A 22,539-nucleotide genomic window follows, 5' to 3' on the forward strand; every position below is an offset into this window, starting at 1 on the left:
CTTTATATCTAGTGACTTTAGTACGGACCGGAACCATCGGCGAAGACCACTGCGACGAAAAGGGACTAGCGATTGGAAACTCGGATCGTGGAACTGCAAATCTCTCAACTTCATCGGAAGCACACGCATACTCGTCGATGTGCTCAAGGATCGCTGCAGGTTTGTTGGAAGGGATCAATGGTGCGAACGTTTAGAGGTAATCATACCATCTACCAGAGCTGCGGCAACACACACGAGCTGGAAACAGCTTTCATAGTGATGGACGATATGCGAATGTACAAGTTGAGGATCAAATGCTTGTTTTTCAACTTCAGCATAATCAACGGCCATAGCCCACACTCCGGAAGCACTAATGATGATAAGGACGCATATTCTACGCGCAGCTGGAACGTGACTACGACAGCTGCCCAAGCCACGACGTCAAAATCATCATAGGAGATTTGAATGCTCAGGTTGGCCAAGAGAAGGAGTTTAGACCGACTATTGGGAAGTTCAGCGCTCACCGGCTGACGAACGAAAACGGCCTACGACTAATAGATTTCGCCGCCTCCAAGAATATGGCCATTTGCAGCACCTACTTCCAACACAGCCTTCCGTATCGGTACATCTGGAGATCACCACTGGCCGTCTGAGAAGTGAAACATCTAACTACTAACTACTCACAGTGTTCTCACTGTAAAAAGTGAGAATTGATAAGACGTCTCACTACTAACTTTTTTTTCGGCCTAGTGACATTCGGGCAAATGGCTTTCGGCCAAACGACCCTTCACCCATCTTTCTATCCTATATAATAAAAATGAAATGGTCTGTGTTCGTATTCGTAACTCGAAAATGGCTGGATGGATTTTCTTTATTCCTTCAGCAGATATGTTCGTAATCGTTTCCGACGGGTTTATATGATATTTCCTTAGGAAAAAAATTACCAGTAAGGAAAGTTTATGGCCAAAAATAATATTGAGATTCGTAAAGATGGGCAGTGCGGAACGGGCATTTTCGCCTACTATGCAGGACAACGTCTGCTGGTTCAACTAGTCTATATAATGAAAACGGCTGGATGGATTTTCATCATTCTTTCAGCAGAAATATTCGTTACAGTTTCCGACGGGTTCATATGATATTTTCAAATGCGTAAACCACGAGAAAGGTTGGGTAAATCGTGAAAAACTAAAATTAAGAATCGTATGGAAATTTCGCATGGTGTCTTCACAACGCCCATTTTCGCCTACTATGCAGGACGTCTACCGGACGTCTACATCCCCACACTGGGACAGAGCCGCCTCGCAGCTTAGTGTTCATTAAGCACTTCCACAGTTAGTAACTGCGAGGTTTCTAAGCCAGGTAACCATTTTTTTTTGCATTCGTATATCATGAGGCTAGCACGATGATACTTTTATGCCCAGGGAAGTCGAGACAATTTCCAATCCGAAAATTGCCTAGACCGGCACCAGGAATCGAACCCAGCCACCCTCAGCATGGTCTTGCTTTGTAGCTGCGCGTCTTACCGCACGGCTAAGGAGGGCCACCGACTAGTCTATATAAAAAATGAAATGGTCTGTGTTCGTATCCGCATAACTCGAAAACGGCTGGATGGATTTTCTTTATTCCTTCAGCAAATATGTTCGTAATCATTTCCGACGGGTTTATATGATATTTCCTCATGCGAAAACCACGAGTGAGCTTGAGTAAATTGTGAAAAACTAAAATTAAGAATCGTATGGAAATTTCGCATGTGCAGTTCAAAATGTCAATTTTTGTCTACTATGCAGGACAACGTCTGCCGGGTCGACTAGTCTTCTCTTATATATATAAATGAAATGGTCTGTGTTCGTATCCGCATAACTCAAAAACGGCTGGATGGATTTTCTCCATTCCTTCAGCAAATATGATCGTTATCGTTTCCGACGGGTTTATATGATAGGGGTAATGACGGCTTTGGCAGGTTTTGTTCTATTATTGGCAGGGGGGTTTTTTATGACTGATTTTGCTCAAACTTGGCCCAAACATTCTTTGCATATCAAAGAATATTGTGGCCAAATTTCATAAAATTCGGTCGACAAAAACCCCCCTGCCAATAATAGAACAAAACCTGCCAAAGCCGTCTGTTCCCCTATTTCCTCAGTTGAAAATCATTACTGAAGTTGAGTAAATCGTGAAAAACTAAAATAAAGAATTGTATGGGAATTTCGAATGGGCAGTTTGCAAGGCGTATTTTCGCCTACTATGCAGGCCAACGTCTGCCGGGTCGACTAGTATATAATAAAAATGATATGGTCTGTGTTCGTATTCGCATAACTCGAAAACGGCTGAATGGATGTTCTCCATTGCTTCAGGCTTCAGCAGTTAAATTCGTTATAGTTTCCGACGGGTTTATATCATATTTCTTCATGCGAATATCACGAGTTAGGTTGAGTAAATCGTGAAAAACTAGATTTAAGATTCATATGGAGTTTCGCATGGGCAGTTCACAACGCGCCTTTCGCCTACTATGCAGGACAATGTCTACCGGGTTGACTAGTTTATTTATCGTGGTTAATGAGAAAGAAAATTGAATGTATGCAAATTGACATGAAGTTACTCTTTATATCATGGTATTTATTATCATAAGTGACGTAATCAAGCAAAAGCTGTAAAGTGTATACATATGGTAACACTTACCTGACTAGAGCCAATTCGATATACAGATGAATCTATTTCAGTTGAGTGTAAAATACTCTGTACTGTAGCTTCTCCAACTTTAGATGCATCACTAAGCAATGTGAAACGGTTTATGAATTCGGCTAACGGTACACTTATTGGGAATCCAAAGCGGTATAATCTTGAAGAATGTAGGATTTGTGAACCTCGCAACTGAAATATAGTCAGACAAATATAGAAATTGCATGCATCAAAAAAGTATTCGTTACCTGACTTTTTAGAAGTGATATATTTTGAATGTCTTCATTTCGTATTCCTTTGGCATTTGCATTTAAGTACTCCGACGGACCAGCATTATTATGCAACATAAAACAATAAGTGAAGTGTGTTCCAGTTCGTTTCAAAGCATCAATTATACCGTCCACGGTAAATTTAACTTGCATCATCAGGGAACTTCGCTTTATTCCATTCGAAGCAAATGAACGTCGTATACTTGAAACTCGTCGCATTGATTGATTGCCTTCTGCTCCAACAACGGAACTAAAGCAATTGGTTCCTCCAGCACGCCTAAAACAAACCGTCGTCAGACTGCTAACATCTGGCTTGATACTACTTCGAAGTAGACTAGAAGCATCTTTGGTTGATGAATGTTCATGACTTTCCCGGAGCCAGCCTAACGCATTATATGTCACAGGATTTGTTCCCTCCATATGTTGCAGAGTAAACTGTAATTCTCCAGGTCCTCTTTTTAATACCATTTGATTCTCTCTATCGGAGTATGACGAGAACAATCTATTCAAAAATGTCTCATCGCTTGAATTTGGATACATGATTTCTTCATCTAGCATCCATAACAGGCCACGTTTGTCTGAGTCTCGTAAGTTATTTTGCGATGTACATACTACGTGACTCTGTGGAGTTTTATCCAGTAAGTTTATCAACGGAACGGAGCATGTTTCATTAATTGGTTCAGACTCTATTTCTACCAGCTCTTGTGCATATCGATTACGAGGTGTATTGAGAAGAACATGATGAAATAACAATTGTAAACGTTCCTGGAGGTAATTGTGCTTTAAATTGGATAGCGTTGCTCCGCTCTGGAAACCACAAGGATTATAAAAACCTGGCGTATCGACTAGCAAAATTGAAGAATTTATAGCATTGGATGTCGTTGATAATGTTTTGTTTAAATATGCTACAATTGCCGATACGGTTTCGGTATACAAGCCAATCACTAATCCTTCTAAGCAATCAAATGCAGATCCTAGCGCATCAGAAGGATCTGAAGCGTTTTCGGTAACCGTAATTGGAAATACTATGGCTGATAATTCCTCCATTGATACTCCTAGTAAGAGGGCGGCCGTTCTAGCATGTGTAGGTTCAGCAAATTGAGCGCGTAATGTCGGTACTGTGCCTTTGATCTCACAACTTGCATTACCCAAGTGAAATATAGCTGCTAATACACACCAAAATGCTTTCACTAAGGACGATTCCATGCCAAGTACATTGAAAGCTTGTTGTATTTTTGCAAAATCTAACAAGGCTTTTTGCCTATCTTCAAGTTTCTTAGGAAACTTAATAAAAATATTGCTCTGCAAAGAACTACTCTCCAGGTATAGTTCCTTCTGTAGGTGTCCTTCGGCTCCTAATAGTAGACTCGTAAATATATGGAATGTATATTGCTCACTGTCGATGTGTCTTCTCAACTTTAGCCTGTCTAACAGTAATATTTGTATCGATGCCGATATTATTTGTCCACAGTAATCGAAATCTAAACTTACAATTTGGGTGCATTTTGTTGCATTGTTATTTAGATATGTCTGCGCATTACCGAAAGCTTCTAAAATAATATTGATAGCACTAACCCTTTGTACAGATAGTATTTTATTATTGGAACCTAAAAAATAGTTTCATTGTTTATTAGAAATTATTATATTTATGAAATAATATTTAATATGTATGCTCCCTCACAATCAAAGATCACCCAATTATAGTCGGAAACCCTCAATCAATAATTTAAAAGACCGCTGGATAAAAGTTATACTTATTCATATGCTTTTTTGAATTGAAACCCCCGGGTACGTATTGAACTTCATTGATCTAAAAAAACTGAATAAAAAAAATCGAGGGATGGAGCAACATTATTTGTAGCAAAACAAATGTTCTTGTAGCTAATAGTTTCTTGTGCATTGAGTTGGAAGAATATGATTTCTCGCTTAACTTTTCAAAAGGACCTAAGTAACATTTTTTTCATGAATTAATTTGAATACTGCAATCAAAAGCTTTCATGTTTTTCTGTTGATTGCGCTATTCAAATTAATTCATGAAAAAAATGTTACTTAGGTCTTTTTGAAAAGTTAAGCGAGATTTTTCTGCACGAGCACGAGTTGTACGGCTCAGAGTGTATGTGTGAATAAGAGTGGCGACATGTGCCGCTTTTGACACTTCTGCTGCCCGTTTGAAACACGATTTTGTATGGGAATGACAGATGAATTTTGTTCCAACTCTGACAGTGACGGCACTTAAACGAAGTCAACCATGACTTTTAATATATTAAGTTTAGATTTTTCTCAGAGTATCCGTTAGTCAAAAATGAGAGCTACGAGTTCAACTGAACTGTGATGCAACTTGTGGACTAGAAATACTAGAATAAGAGATCGGCGAAGACGCCATTTTGTTTCCAATCGAACCGTCAAAAGGTTTCATTTCGACATGTTTACTTTTTGCATCCATAAGAAGCAAGCAAAAAGTTCAAGTGCTGCCAGGATTATTTTCACGATTTCATGCATTTTCATACGTTGCCATTTCGACAGTTTTTCACTCCGACGGTCTCTGGTTATAGGGTTGCTATTGTGGTCCCAGTTGTGGACTATTATATTATCTATCTAGAATAAAGTTAGAACGCTTTTTATAACGAAGTTGATTTTTTCTACAGATACAGGCAACAAACCCAACTTCGGAAGTAGTGCTCTGGATTCGCCTAAAGATGCGCTAAACAACGCATCAATTAGTTTCACAGATAAAACTTTGGAAGAAAGTTCGGTTCGGAGAGACACTGAAGACGACCTTACAGTTGAGGTCGAAATACGTAATGTAAAAGTAATACGAGGTGGTGGAATTAAATGGAATTGTACTAAACTCGTCTTACACTGCTAAAAAAGTTTACACATTGATACTCTGTGAAACTTTGTGGGAACCGGTTGAGAACCCCTGTAACGATATTACCATAGGAGCAGTGGTCCTCAACACGGTTTCACTTCAGGGTCGTTTTCCAATTAGATTCTCCCGGATATTTCTTCCCTTTATATTTGGTGGCAAGGCGGACATACAGCAACAAAACGGCGAAATACAAGATTTTCTTTTAAACAATTAACGTGAAACAAATACAGTTAGGGTTTAGAGGCCATACAAAATTTATTTTAAAAAAAATATTCGAATTAATCTACTTTATTGAGTGCCCTAGTTTGGGATTTTATTTAGGGTTTTACTTGGATTGAGCTCACCGTTGCGGCCGATGCTGAAACCGTTGGATATCCGTCATCTCTAGTACAACAAGTGAACTGCAGTGAAGTTCGCCTCCTCGTTATGCAGCCTGGATAATGCTAATAGTCTACTTTTCGGGTTTTCCCATCAATCAAATTGGGACATGTTTAGTAATAGGGCAGCAGGGACTATGTCCAAGGGCTTGACGATCCCTCCCCAGGCCATCTGCGAGTTGTGGGGCTTGCCTAGGATGTGGTGGGGTTTGACAGTGGGCCCTGTTAAACCTCTATAAAAAGCTGCATGTATCCGCAAGTAGGCTCCACCAAAGCGACCGTGTGCCGCTCAAAGCGCACAAGCCCAAGTCCTGGTGTTAGGTGGGACGCTAAACAGCCCTGACACGACGGCCCTCCGACGAGACAGGAGGTTTGCGCAGGCCCAATAAGCCGCCTAGAAAACCAATCATTACGAACAATATAAGAGATAATGCGACTCGATATAATCGGCAAAGACCTAGGAGACGAATACAGGATCACGATTGGAAGCTTGGAACATGGAATTGCAAGTCGCTAGGTTTCGCAGGTTGCAACAGGATGATCTACGATGAATTACATCCCCGCAACTTCGACGTCGTGGCGCTGCAGGAGATTTGCTGGACAGGACAGAAAGTGTGGAAAAGCGGGCATCGAGCGGCTACCTTCTACCAAAGCTGTGGCACCACCAACGAGCTGGGAACCGGCTTCATAGTGCTGGGTAAGATGCGCCAACGCGTGATTGGGTGGCAGCCAATCAACGCAAGGATGTGCAAGCTGAGGATTAAAGGCCGTTTCTTCAACTATAGCATCATCAACGTGCACTGCCCACACGAAGGGAGACCCGACGACGAGAAAGAAGCGTTCTACGCACAGCTGGAGCAGACATACGATGGATGCCCACTGCGGGACGTTAAAATCGTCATCGGTGACATGAACGCACAGGTAGGAAGGGAGGAAATGTATAGACCGGTCATCGGACCGGATAGTCTGCACACCGTATCGAATGACAACGACCAACGATGCATAAACTTCGCAGCCTCTCGCGGAATGGTAGTCCGAAGCACCTTCTTTCCCCGCAAAATATCCACAAGGCCACATGGAGATCACCTAACCAAGAAACGGAAAACCAAATCGACCACGTTCTAATCGACGGTAAATTCTTCTCCGACATCACGAACGTCCGCACTTACCGCAGTGCGAATATTGAATCCGACCACTACCTCGTTGCAGTATGCCTGCGCTCAAAACTCTCGACGGTGTACAACACGCGTCGAAGTCGAACGCCGCGGCTTAACATTGGGCGGCTACAAGACGGTAGACTAGCCCAAGAATACGCGCAGCAGCTGGAAGTGGCACTTCCAACGGAAGAGCAGCTAGGCGCAGTATCTCTTGAAGATGGCTGGAGAGATATTCGATCCGCCATTGGTAGCACCGCAACCGCTGCACTTGGCACGGTGCCCTCGGATCAGAGAAACGACTGGTATGACGGCGAATGTGAGCAGTTAGTGGAAGAGAAGAATGCAGCATGGGCGAGATTGCTGCCAACACGCACGTGGGCAAACGACGCACGATATAAACAGGCGCGGACCAGAAAACACTCGATTTTACGGAGGACAAAGCGTAAGCAGGAAGATCGAGACCGTGAAGAAACGGAGCAACTGTACCGCGCTAATAACACACGAAAGTTCTATGAGAAGTTAAACCGTTCACGTAAGGGCCACGTGCCACAGCCCGATATGTGCAAGGACATAAACGGGAACCTTCTTACGAACGAGCGTGAGGTGATCCAAAGGTGGCGGCAGCACTACGAAGAACACCTGAATGGCGATGTGGCAGACGAAGATGGCGGTATGGTGATGGACCTGGGAGAACGCGCGCAGGACATAATTCTACCGGCTCCGGATCTCCAGGAAATCCAGGAGGAGATTGGCCGGCTCAAGAACAACAAAGCCCCTGGGGTTGACCAACTACCAGGAGAGCTATTTAAACACGGTGGTGAGGCACTGGCTAGAGCGCTGCACTGGGTCATTACCAAGATTTGGGAGGAGGAAGTTTTGCCGCAGGAGTGGATGGAAGGTGTCGTGTCCCATCTACAAAAGGGCGATAAGCTGGATTGTAGCAACTACCGCGCAATCACATTGCTGAACGCCGCCTACAAGGTACTCTCCCAAATTTTATGCCGTCGACTAGCACCAACTGCAAGGGAGTTCGTGGGGCAGTACCAGGCGGGTTTTATGGGCGAACGCTCCACCACGGACCAGGTGTTTGCCATTCGCCAAGTACTGCAGAAATGCCGCGAATACAACGTGCCCACACATCATCTATTCATCGACTTCAAAGCCGCATATGATACAATCGATCGGGACCAGCTATGGCAGCTAATGCACGAACACGGTTTTCCGGATAAACTGACACGGTTGATCAAAGCGACGATGGATCGGGTGATGTGCGTAGTTCGAGTTTCAGGGGCATTCTCGAGTCCCTTCGAAACCCGCAGAGGGTTACGGCAAGGTGATGGTCTTTCGTGTTTGCTATTCAACATCGCTTTGGAAGGTGTAATACGAAGAGCAGGGATTAACACGAGTGGTACAATTTTCAATAAGTCCGTCCAGCTATTTGGTTTCGCCGACGACATAGATATTATGGCACGTAACTTTGAGAAGATGGAGGAAGCCTACATCAGACTGAAGAGGGAAGCTAAGCGGATCGGACTAGTCATCAACACGTCGAAGACGAAGTACATGATAGGAAGAGGTTCAAGAGAAGACAATATGAGCCACCCACCGCGAGTTTGCATCGGTGGTGACGAAATCGAGGTGGTAGAAGAATTTGTGTACTTGGGCTCACTGGTGACTGCCGAAAATGACACCAGCAGAGAAATTCGGAGACGCATAGTGGCTGGAAATCGTACGTACTTTGGACTCCGCAAGACGCTCCGATCGAATAGAGTTCGCCGCCGTACCAAACTGACAATCTACAAAACGCTAATTAGACCGGTAGTCCTCTACGGACACGAGACCTGGACGATGCTCGTGGAGGACCAACGCGCACTTGGAGTTTTCGAAAGGAAAGTGCTGCGTACCATCTATGGTGGGGTGCAGATGGCGGACGGTACGTGGAGGAGGCGAATGAACCACGAGTTGCATCAGCTGTTGGGAGAACCATCCATCGTTCACACCGCGAAAATCGGACGACTGCGATGGGCCGGGCACGTAGCCAGAATGTCGGACAGTAACCCGGTGAAAATGGTTCTCGACAACGATCCGACGGGCACAAGAAGGCGAGGTGCGCAGCGGGCAAGGTGGATCGATCAGGTGGAAGATGACTTGCGGACCCTCCGTAGACTGCGTGGTTGGCGACGTGTAGCCATGGACCGAGCCGAATGGAGAAGACTCTTATATACCGCACAGGCCACTTCGGCCTTAGTCTGAATAAATAATAATAATAATGTTTAGTAATAGATGGTTGTCTATTTTCAGGGTATTATAAATGATTGAACAAAGTGGTCAAAATGTCAAAATGAGAGCCAAATGAACATTGTTATTTTTCTTCAGATTATGAGGTATTAGTCTTGTATGCGCACTAACTGGTCCGAAACCATAAGTAGTAGCAGGTGACTTCAATGCGTGGGCAGTGGAGTGCCGGTTCGATAACGCCAGAAGAAATACCCTGCTAGAGTCACTAGCGAGACTGAACGTGTTCCTGTTAAACGAAAGGCAGGTATAACGTTCAGTGGTTCGAGAGGTGAGTAATGTATCGATGTGACCTTCTGCAGCGCGGGATGAACTGATAAGTTGTTGGAAAGGGTGATCCTTAACAAATTGTCGGTTTATACGTAATGTACTGGCGGCTTATCAAGCGGATACGGCTAGGAAAGCGCGTGGTTTGAATAGACGAGGTATTAGGTGTGCATTGCAGTTACCGATCTTCAGCCGTCCTGGTCCTGTGATTGAATCCGGAAACGGGGGCTTCCGAAATCCAACGATAGGCAAGTACTTCGCGTTTCTGAACAATGCTTCCTGTGACAAATTCAAAACTTCCAGCCAACTCGAGCCCATCCAGTCTTCAATCATCAGCTGTCTCCCTGCAAAATCAACCTCCTTCAACTTTTCAAGAACACCGGGACGCAAAAATACAAAAATGAATTAAGGAAGCTCCATATCCGATCATCGCAGTCGAGCCTTTGTCATCACCGAGCACCAGCCGTCCTGGTCCTGCGCATGAGTTCGGAGAATGGAGTTTCCGAAATCCATCATCGGGCAAGTACTCTACTCATTCGAGCAATTCTGTCTCTGTTAATTTGGTCACTTCTAGCCGACAGCTTATTTCGAGAATCGCCGGTAATCTGCATCTGCCAAGTAAATCATCCAATTCTACTTCACTAACACCGGGACGCAAAAATGCCGACAGTATTGAGGAAGCCCTTTATCCGATCATCGCAGTCGAGCAGTTGCCGTCATCGATCTTCAGCCGTCCTGGTCCTGCGTATGATAGCGGAGAATGGGGCTTCCGAACTCCGACGACAGGCAACTACTTTACGCGTTTGAACAATTCTGCCCCTGACAAATTGGAACCTTCCAGTCGATATGCTCTGAATCATGCTCGTTCAGTTTGCACTGAATCGCCAAGTAAACCATCTAATTACTCGCCACGAATACCGGGACGCAACAATGACGATAGCATTAAGGAAGCCTTCTACTCGATCATCGCAGTCGAGCCTCCGCCGTCATCGTTCTCCAGCCGTCCTGGTCCTGTGAATGAGTCTGGGGAAGAGGGCTTCCGGACTCCGACGTCAGGCAAGTTTGTTGTGTCTTTGAAAAATTCACCGCGTGATACATCTGCATATTCCAGTCGCCGCTCTTCAATGGAAGCTCCTACCAATCTACATCAAAGGCATTCTGAGAGCTATTCGGCTTGTGTTAGTGTTCCCGAAGCTGAAGCAGCGCAAAGCGAACATCTCTCCCGTTCTTCATTACGAATATATTACCAGAATGTGAGAGGGCTCAGAACAAAAATCGATAGTTTCTTCCTCGCGGCTGTGGATTCGACCTATGATGTTATCGTATTAACAGAAACTTGGTTGGATGATTCAGTTTTATCCACTCTACTTTTCGGGAGTTCCTTCACTGTATTCAGAATGGATCGTAATTCCATTAACAGTCGCAAAACTAGAGGAGGTGGAGTTTTGATAGCAGAAGCGTCAAATTTAAGTTGTAGCATCGATCCAGCACCGGTGAGCAACAAGTTGGAGCAGATTTGGGTTAAAATCAAACTGCAAAGCAATTTCGTCAGTATTGGGGTGCTCTATCTTCCTCCAGATCGTAGAGACGATCAGAGCCTTATCCAGCAACACATTGAGTCTATTGATTCCGTTGTATCTAACTTAAATCAGTCTGATATTGTCATCCAGCTTGGCAATTACAATCACCCTGAATTACATTGGACTCGCTCTGAAGAAGGGGGCTTTAAATTAGATGCTTCTCGTTCACGATTGACTACAGCAGGTAGATTATTGTTCGATGGCTTTTGTTTTCATGGATTAACCCAGATGAATTCAGTGCTCAACTGTAACTCAAAAATACTGGATTTGGTCATGGTGAATGACCAGGGTCTGTTAACTTCAGTCTTCGAAACCATTGATTCGTTAGTTCAAGTCGACGCTCATCACCCTGCTCTTGTGATCGCTGTACCTTTGTCCTTGCCTACGCTATACGAACCATCGTTAGATAACACTCGGTACGACTTCCGACGTGCGGACTTCAATCTACTTGACGATGCACTTTCTTCAATTGACTGGCAATTTTTGGATTCTGATCGAGATCTGGACGTTATGGTACATCTGTTTAACGATAAGATAAGACGAGTAATTGATACGCATATTCCGTTACAACGTCCGCCTCCGAGACCTACGTGGACAAACAACCGTCTTCGCAAGATGAAACGGCTTAAGCGAGCTGCCCTTCGGAATTACCGCCATCGTCGTTCACTTTGCTCAAAACGACGCTTCGCACTTGCTAGCACTACATATAAACGATACAATCACTTCCTTTATGCTCGTTACGTCGATAGAATGCAACGAAATCTCCGAACATGTCCCAAAAAGTTCTGGAATTTTGTCCGCACTAAGCGGAAGGAAGATGGACTACCAACATCAATGAACTTGCATGACTTGAACCGGTGCCAGCAAAAGTGGTACATAAACCATTTTTGTCAATTTTGAGTTTTTTACACCAACGGCTTTTATTTGCAAAGATCTAGTAAGGAAATAACGAAAAAGAGATTTTTGGCAACTAAAACTGGAATATGTACATTTTATTTTCTGGTATATATCACAATGGCCATTTCGTTGCCAGAAAAAGTGGTACATGTACAATTCCAACCACTAAAATCAGCTTATTCAAAAGAAAATTCGGCAACATAACTGTTTTCAAAACAGATTTTAATCCTATTTTCAATTTGAAGATAGTTTACTGCTGTTTAGAATGATTTCAAAAATGTACATGTACCATTTTTACTGTCAACGTTTTTCGGTTTCTGTTTCCTTTTGTTCCCAATAATAGTGGTACATGTGCAATTTGCTTCAATAAACTTGGAATTTGTCATAAACTTCGCTTATTTTTCGCTACTACCTATAGGCACATCAGACATAACATGTTGGTACAGTTTAGTTGCAAAAATTGCAAATATGAATTTATTATTCAATGTTTTTGGGAAAATGTGTCTCCTGAAAAATTTACTCAATGTAACATGTACCACTTTCGATGGCACCGGTTCACTTATCCGCTAATACACCTGCTAATACACCAAAGTGCTTTTTCGAGTATGCAAGTTTCAGCCTCCCAAATAGATGCAGCAATACAAGACGCTCCAGCAAATAGTTTTGATTTCCATCTAGATGTAATATCTGATGAGCAGGTGCTATGCGCGTTGCGCAAACTGAAATACTCCGTATCATCTGGGCCAGACGGGAATCCATCCGCTGTGTTGAAAAAGTGCTCAATGACGCTCATCACCCCGCTTGTAAAACTGTTCAATATTTCATTACGACGAGGAGTATTTCCGACTAACTGGAAGGTATCTTTCATGTCTCCGATCTACAAGAAAGGCGATAAATGTAGCATTGCCAACTACAGAGGAATCACATCACTGTGTGCCTGCTCTAAAGTGTTCGAAATTGTCGTAAACAATGCACTATTCGAATCCTGCAAAAATTATATATCTAGTGCCCAACACAGATTCTATCCGAAAAGATCCGTCAATACAAACCTGGTCGGGTACTCCTCTATTTGCATTCGTTCCATGAACGCCGGCTTGCAAGTCGATGCTATATACACAGACTTCAAGGCTGCGTTTGATCGTGTCAATCATGAAATTCTTGTAAACAAGCTCGAAAGGTTAGGAGTGTCTTCCGCGATCGTTCGCTGGTTGAGATCTTATCTATCCGGAAGGTCCATGAAAGTAAGAATAGGCTGCTCAAATTCGGACAGTTTCGTCGTTCCCTCTGGTGTTCCCCAAGGTAGTAACTTAGGGCCACTACTATTTTCATTATTTGTAAATGATGTGATGTATGTAGTGCCAACTGGACATCGAATATGCTACGCTGACGATATGAAATTTTACATGATTATTTCGAGTATGGAAGACTGCGTAGCGCTACAGAAGCTACTGGATTGTTTCGAGGATTGGAGCAAGCGAAACTGCCTTGTTTTGTGTCGAAAATGCAGCACGATATCTTTCAGTAGAAGTAGTCATCCGTATAATTACACATACACCCTCTGCGGTCAACAACTGGATCGGCTAAATGAAGTGACAGATCTCGGCGTAATTCTGGACACCAAACAAACATTTCGTTCGCATTTAGAGTGCACGATTGCTAAAGCTAACAGACAGCTAGGTTTCATTTTAAGGATGACTGACGGATTTAACGACCCTCTCTGTTTAAAATCCCTCTACTGTGCATTAGTGCGTTCAATCTTGGAATCTTCGGCTGTGGTTTGGTGTCCTTATAATTCTATCATTCTGAACCGTGTTTGAGGAACACTGCCTACTACATTTTTTTTGGTTTCACTTTCATCCTTTCGCTCTGCCCGTCGCCGCTTGTGCGTCACCTCATTGTAGTTCGCAGATGAGCTCGATATATTGTCGTTTTTTTTTGTTTTTTTTTTTTTTTACAAGGGAGAATGCATTTACACACTAACCCAGTACACGTGCATTGTAGTTGCCAAACTACCACACGGAAGTGTACTGGAGTGTCGGACTCGACCATACCGGTAATACCGACTAAACTCCCTTGGGCTCCACCATCGTTTCCCCCAGGAACTACCTCGCAGTACTACTTCTGGGGGGATGGCAGTACTAAGCGTACTCGCTCATTATCGCTCACACAGGCACTCGTCCTATGCGAGACTGACTTGGGTGCTCGCACACCATTCACTCCATTTAAGTCTTCCTTGGATGCTCTCCCGGGCGCTCCGCTGCCATGCCTCGAGGTGTCAATAGCGGTAACTGCCTGGGCCTACAGATATTACGCTACGACACTCCTGCCTCAGCACGAGCAGATCAATCACACCACTGCCGAAGCAGACCACACGCTACCCTGCCGAAGCAGGGACACTCCCCATGCACCACATGTGCACAACTGTAGGTGTGTGGGTACAACCCACTGCTACCCCTGGGTGGTGCGAATAGAATCGATTTGGTTGTCAAACTGAAGCCAAACTTTTCTATTGTGCCGGAGCCAAACATTGATGATTGTGGTTATGTTCGTTTCAGATCCTATATTGAGAAGTATTGTTATTATTCGGGAAAAAAAAATTAACTTGGTTTGAGTTTTGTATTCTTTGTAACAAATATTTTTATATTATATTTCGAGTGAAAAATTAGTAGGAATGCAAATAAAAAGCACTCGTTACGAAATTTCACGAGATTCAACAGCTGATATTGGAGCAGAAATGTATGTAAACCATCGTAAAGTCATGTAGAGTCTCGCGCATTTGTGCGGCCTCATGCAGCATGGAAAGAGAAAATCGAAGAGCGGGAAATGTTTGACAGCCAAGTAACTGCAAAATAATTTTGCTTATGGGATTGATTTCAAAATATCCCTCTACTCGCTTGAGAGCAGAAAAGCGGCTCTATCCGCAGCACCCAGTGCTACCCTGCCGCCGAAGCAGCTTCTCCAAAGACCATTCGCTCCATGTGACCCTTTTTCGGGTGCTCACTCTAACACTCCACTGCAAAGCCTCGAGGTGTCGATGGGTACCTCGACTCCTACCTCAGCATGTGCAGTCCATACTCAGACTTCTGCTGCGCTTCGAGGTGACAATAGCGGCGACACGCTATGACACTCCTGCCTCAGCACAACCAGATCACTCATTCCCTGCCGAAGCAGCTCACGCGCTACCCTACCGAAGTAGGGACACTCCCCAACTCACTCTAACACTCCACTGCCATGCCTCGAGGTGTCGATAGCGGTATGTAGGGACCAGTCAACGATACTACGCTACGACACTCTTACCTTAGCATGTGCAGTCCATACTCAGACTTCTGCTGCGCTTCGAGGTGACAATAGCGGTGACGCGCTATGACACTCCTGCCTCAGCACAAACAGATCACTCACTCCCTGCCGAAGCAGCTCACGCGCTACCCTACCGAAGTAGGGACACTCCACATGCCAATTGGCACTCCCTGGGCTTGTGCTTTTGAAGCGGCACACAGTCGCTTTGATAGAGTCCGCTTACGGGCACTTGTGGTTTTTTTGGGAGGGATTTTAGCAGAGCCCACTGCTAAATCCCACCACGCCCTAGGCAGTTCTCCCTGACTCGCAGACAGCTGGGGAGGGGTCATCAAGCCCTTGGACATGGTCCATGCTGTCCCTGCTGTCCCTGCTGCCCCCGGATATATTGTCGTCTACGTCAGTCCATTCGTCTTCCTTCTCTTGCCTCCGTTCTTCAACAGTAGATTCGTTCGTTTCGATTGTTGATGGTGTTTGCAGTTCGTTGGTGATCGGAGGGAAATCAGCTTGAGTGAACAATTCGTCGCTTGGTTTCGATGTTGATGGTGTGGAAGGTGTTTTATTCTCGGTCGCGGCGAATAACTCATAACATTTCTTTCCCCGATAGACCGGATGGCCACATTGCCAACAAGATTTGGGCTGATTCAAGTATGTCACCATTGTAGTTTCATGTTCGATAGTGATGCACGACGGAATATGCTGTAGTAAATTCATCCGTAATACTCGTACGCCGTTTGGTATTCCAGGAAAGTAGTGTTTCCACCTTTCGTCTCTTATCGAAATAACCTCTCCGAACTTCAACATGAAGTCGACTATGGTGGAGTGACTTACCGACGAAGGTAGATTATGCACCCGAACGGTCACCGCATGGCAATCAACATATACAGGTATACGAAACTCACAATTATCACAAAGCATTGTTCGCTTCCAATTGTGATCCGCTTGGTACCGCGACACAATTTCTTTAGAATTAATTTCGATCAGCACACAGTTGCGCGCATTATGCAACTGTATGCTTCTAACATCACTATATTGAAGTTTTATCTCGTTGTCCAGAAACAACTTCACTTTGCCAGCATCTGGACGAATTGGAAGAACACTAAAATCTATAACAAGCGTATTTTTACGTACACCACTCATTTTCAACAGACTGCAAATGTGACGAATGATGTGAAAAACGCGTCCGACTAGAATGATGTCTGCATGCCAACTGATGCTTGAAGTTACTGGCGACACTCTCGATAAAGTTGAACTTAAAGCTTCATATGCGATTAACGGAGTCGAAGAATGGCTCAACTCGAGGAGGTTGGCGTTAGCACATAACAAGACAGAAGTCATGGTGGTGCATAACCGCCATGGGTTGCAGGAACCTAAGATAAATATAGTGACCTGTTCAGTTAGGTCCGTGAAAGCATCAAAGCATCTGAGCGTGATGATCGACGATAAGATCAATTTCACGAGCCGCGTCGATTAAGCATACCAAAGGGCATCACTAGCGATAAAATCATTATCACGAATTATGTCCAACAGATCGGCGGTGTATAGTCAGGTGCGCAGGCTTATATCGAGAGTAGCGTTATTATCCGATACGGCATACCATCATGGTCCAAAGAACTTATGTATTGTAATAAAACCTACCTAATATTTACAGTTTCACAAAGGTGCCTAAGTCTAAAGTAGTTGCTATAGGGAATCGATTAGTAAAACGTTCATTTCCTAAAGGTAAATTGGAAAACCATGTAGGTTTGCCTAGATTTAAATGAATTTATTACTATTGTAGTCACAATCAGATTTGCTTAGTCGGCTAGGGCGGATTTAGAAGTTGGAAAGTGCAAACACCGTAAGTGTAAGTAGTTCTACAATAATATAACCTCAAACATGTACTGATTAAAGTTATTCAGAGTTTAAAGCTGTACTGCATCGTAAACTTTGTGTGCTCTTTAATGCTTACTAACCGGTGACCCGCTCAATTCTGCCCCCGACAACAGAGCTTTAAAAACTTACGGTGAGTGACCCATCGCAAGGGAATTATCCTACGTCGCCGCGAAAACCACGTGAGGGAGGATGCGTGAACTGCTCGCGCCCTGAAACATATGATGACTTGGTGCAATGTGATCAGTGCGACGACTGGTGGCACATGCGATGTGCAGGAGTAACGAGATCTATCGAAAACCGTCCTTGGACCTGTTCCAACTGTCTACCGTTGAGTTTGGTCTCATCGTCCGGTAGCAACGCTGCCCGTATAGCTCTTCGGTTGAAGCAGCTGGAGGAAGAGCGCGCGATTCAGCAGCGCGAATGGGAGGCGGAAAAAGAGCCTTTGATCAAGAGAAGAAGACCATGCAGGAGTAATACAAACTCCTAGAGGAGCAAATGGCGGAAAGGGAGAACGGGACTAAACGCAGCCAAGTAAGTAAACGCCCGAGTAGGGAGTGAGCACTTGGGTAGAGAACATCTCCGGAAATCATGCAGAGGAGGGCGTCGTCGGTGGAATTGATATCGGAGAGGAGTTAACTGTAGCGAAGCAGAGCGAGCCACACGAAAGAAACGAAGAGAACGGGCCGTCTTCCGATGGCAGTAAACTGGCAATCGATGGTCAAGCAACTAATCAAAAACTTTCAACCCAGGCGTCACAAATGCATCGTTCTGCTTATCAGTTGCAACATGATGAGATTTTAACGCGGAGCACCGGCGCATATCCAAAAGCATTTAATCAAAGGCTGCACAAGAAAGACCGAAGGTAAATTTACTGCACCCCCCGTAATGCCACAAGGTAAGCCTCCTACCAATAGAAATTATAAAGAAACTTTTCCCGCTAATGAAAGCGAAGATCCATATAAAGATTTGCTAGCAAAACTAGGTTCAATTAGTATCTCTCCCAATGCGGAGGGCACTATGCCATAATTTTCAACAAAACCTGTTTTACAAAACTTTTCTGATACTATCGTTCCGCTTAACCCAGTAATGGGTACGAATGAAGCTTCAGTCGCTCATAGAGCCCTCGTAGATACCCATATCAATAATAGGCCTTTTCACGAGACGTTTAAAATCAGCTGATTTTACCGTCAATTGACAGTTCTTCTATGAAAGTGACAGCTTCGGACTTGCAGGCCTGTTCAGCGATTGTAAACAAGTGCAGTCCCGGCAGTGTCACATGAAAAGGCCTATGTTCAGTGTGCGTCTGTCACATCTATAGCGAATCATGCCATGGTCCAATGCACCGAGTTCATCATTGACGTTTGAGCGGTGCGCTGTTTACTAAGAATGAATACTTTTTCATTCATCGAGTTCATGCAAGTGTTCATTTTTAGTAAACAGCGCCCGTCTCAAACGTCATTGTGTTCATTCGGTGCATTGGACCATTGAACAAGCTCCCCCCCCTCGCAGTTGGCCGCACGCCAAGTAATGCCCCGTGATTTACCCCCTTTTTTTGGTGACCCGGCTGATTGGCCGATATTTATCAGTGCGTTCGAGAATACAACCGTCGCGTGTGGTTATTCAAAAGTGGAAAACCTAGCTAGATTGCAGCGGTGCCTGAAAGGTATCGCGTACGAATCCGTAAGAAGTCGTCTTCTTCTACCGGAGTCAGTACCTCAAGTGATTAGCACCTTACTAGAGATGGGCGCTCCGCTCAGGAGCTGTTCGAAAGATTCGCTTCCTTACATTGAGCTGATGACCCATGGATCTTTTTTAAAGAACCCCAGCTCAGCAGCTCACTTTAAATTGATGAAATCATTGTCAAACACGCGCCTAGAGGAACTCCCTCGAGCGTACGTACTCGAGTACGCGCGCTGATGTATTTTGTACAACACAAACTAAAATACCACGCTCGCGGTACACAACACATGCGAGCTTGTATGAGCATTCCAGTCCAGTACCGCGCACGCGCTGATCGTTTATTATTTGTACCTCAAGCACCATGAAGCCAAGCGACAGCACCATCTAGCCCAATGAGATAGATAGAAGGTGAGGAAGAAGACCAAATGCAAGTGTGTTAGTGGATGATGAAAAATGTAAACAGCAAATGGTGACGTACATATTTGCACGGCTTCTTATGGGAGCTCGTTCGAATGTAGTAGTGAAAGCTTTTTCGCCATACACAAAAGGCACGCACACAATATATAGATTTCCATACCTTAGTATTTATTTACATTGCATCTAGCCAAGCAACAGAAATCATTTCTCGCTTAACTTTTCAAAAGGTCCTAAGTAACATTCTTTTCATGAATTAATTTGAATACTGCAATCAATAGCTTTCATGTTGTTCTGTTGATTGCGCTATTCAAATTAATTCATGAAAAAATGTTACTTAGGTCCTTTTGAAAAGTTAAGCGAGATTTCTGCTGCAGAAAGTAATAACAAACACATGAGCAAAAATAATCGAACTAGCCTGACGTCTATTTCTATACCCATACCCACATACTCGGCGCTACGAACGGACACACAAAAGGTACCTAGTAGTGCGGTAGCGAACAAACCGTACCAAGCAAAAGATCCGAAGATCCGGACAACTCTCAGTTCCGCTCATGTCGTCGTCCAGCTCGAAATTGCTGTGACATGGAAGCGAGAGCTGCGCTACCAACTCAGATCCGTGCGACACGGATCTCGATTCGGATCAATCGCGACCCATTCTAGCGAGCAAACCGTGTGGTTCAAACGAACCGAACTGGCTGTGTCTTGCACGGAGCGGATCTTTTGCTTGCGACGGGTTTTCCCGCCAGCATACTGCTACATGTGCACTCTGTTTGTTTGTAGCACCGTGCTCTATATTTTTTACTCTCTTGTTCTAAGTTCTCTCGCATTTCGGGAACCAATATAGATGAATAGGCTCGCTTGTATGAAAATGTCAACTACGCATGGTTATAACCGCGCGCGCAAACAAGGCTACTGCACCTAGTATGAAGAGAAAACTTATGACACGTGATATGGTTCATATACATATCAGAGACTAGGGACTGAATTATTCAAATTACCGATTTGAGAAACGTTATCAACAAAATGTAACTTAGAGTTATGAATAGAAAATAATGTTGAGTTAGTTTTTGTATAGAAATAAAAGTGATGATTCTAAATGAACGCCTAGACTTCAAGACCGTCTAGGTCAGAAAAAGCGTAATAAATGTTATTAGTTTAAAATTGTCGGGTTTACAATAGAAATTATTACCTCACTATAGCCTAACATTTTAAAAATTTCAAAGTGAGATAAATAGATAAATGATGAATGAATGAATGAATCTCGCGTGATTTTTGAAAACGTCGTATGTCCAAATGAGAGACTCTCTTTCATTACGCTCTCTTTTACTAATATATAAGCTAGTTTTGCATGTATTGCAATATTTCCACCTCAACAGGTAGCAATTTTGTCCCTAACATTTAAACTCTCGATAGATTTCTTGTCATTCTTATACAAATATATACTTGGATTATGTGCATTTTCATATGTTTAGTACAAATCTATCTATTAGGTATAAATCCATAATGCTAAAATATGCACGGATTTTTTACAGACGACATGTGATATGAGGCAACCGAAATTCCGCGATGGGGGCGCGTTATATTTCACTCCACGATACAGAAACGACGTACCGCTACACTGCCCTTCTATGCATAGTTGTCCCATGTTAGTTTTTGTGGATTTTGAATTTTCACCATAGAGCAGTCTATTTTAATGTATACTTTTAGAAAACTCTAACAGATTTCGAACTTTGTTCGGAAAATCATTGAAAACAACATCAAGTCTATTTGTCCCATTCCTTAATTTCTACGCATAATTGTCTCGCGGTGATTAAATTCATCATTATGGCGGATTCTGTTATTTTATGAAGCAACACACATTGAAATAGCATTTTCTGTTTAGATCTTGCAATCTTAGCCTGTTGCACTGGTTTAATGGGGGCAATTTGTACAATACTCATTCTAAGCGACATAATCACTTCAACCACGTGGCAGGTTTACTTCCATATATAAAGCATGTGGAGACATATGTCAATCGCAGTAGTCATTCACGAAATCATGCATTGAACGAGGCTGATATTCCTAGAAACCATGAAACAAGTGCTCTTATTTCTCGGCATAACTGTCCCGCCAAACTATTTTCATGATCGTTGTCGCAAATTCTATTTGTGAGTGTAAAATAAGAATGATTTCAATGAAATTAAGTCTTCTGAATGGGGCTTTGATGTAATAATATTATATTGCATTATGGTTATACGCCTGCAATGAAAATTAGTGTTCAATTTCAAATGCCATTTTCCCATTTCTAGAGTGCTTTGAAAATAGGTCGTATGTGCAAAAGAGAGTCTCTTTTTGGATCTATTCTCTTTCGATTATTACGAAACTATACAAAAGTTTACTTAGAATTTCTTGGCAGATATCCAAAGACAATAGCTTTGTCTATCATGCTGAAATGGAATCGTAGCAAAACATGCAAAACTAGCCGATTTATTACCGAAAAAGACCGTGATCAAAGAGAATCTCTCTTTTGCACATACGACCTATTCTCAAAGCAATCTAGATTTGTCGTTTTTTTGAATTTGGTACAAGCGTGCGTAGAACGGCAGTACATGTTGTCCAACACGTGCACTTTCTGCAGAGAACGGTTTGCCATGCATCATACACGCATTATTTTGTGTGTGTAGGTCACCCGCTTTAACCGCAATCGGCGATGTATAGGTAGCCAAAGCGTTCATCGTTTGGCAGTGCACGGATTGGTGCCTACCGAGTAGGTACCTATACCGCTTCAAACAGCGCATGCGCGTTTGGTTGGAGAGCGCGCAATCGGAACAAAATAGAAAAAGAAAAGAGGCGGTGCTTAAATAAATTTTCTGCAATCTCAAAGCGTCCCACACTGAAATGAATGTTGAAGTAAATTTAACTACGAAG

At 43.5% G+C, this 22,539-nt stretch overlaps 1 protein-coding gene across 4 annotated transcripts in view; it reads right to left on the bottom strand.

The window, feature by feature from the left end:
• LOC134225992 (unconventional myosin-XVIIIa) overlaps nt 1-22,539 on the bottom strand; it is a 543,965-nt gene that overhangs the window by 310,533 nt on the left and 210,893 nt on the right. For all 4 annotated transcript variants that reach the window (XM_062706483.1, XM_062706482.1, XM_062706484.1 and 1 more), the window contains 2 exons: nt 2,904-4,531; nt 2,656-2,847 (listed from right to left, as the gene is read on the bottom strand). In XM_062706483.1, the coding sequence (XP_062562467.1) occupies nt 2,656-2,847; nt 2,904-4,531 (1,820 nt within the window). The remainder of the gene's footprint in view (nt 1-2,655; nt 2,848-2,903; nt 4,532-22,539) is intronic.

The sequence above is a fragment of the Armigeres subalbatus genome, chromosome 3, assembly GCF_024139115.2.
Source record: "Armigeres subalbatus isolate Guangzhou_Male chromosome 3, GZ_Asu_2, whole genome shotgun sequence".
Taxonomy (NCBI): Eukaryota; Metazoa; Arthropoda; class Insecta; order Diptera; family Culicidae; genus Armigeres; species Armigeres subalbatus.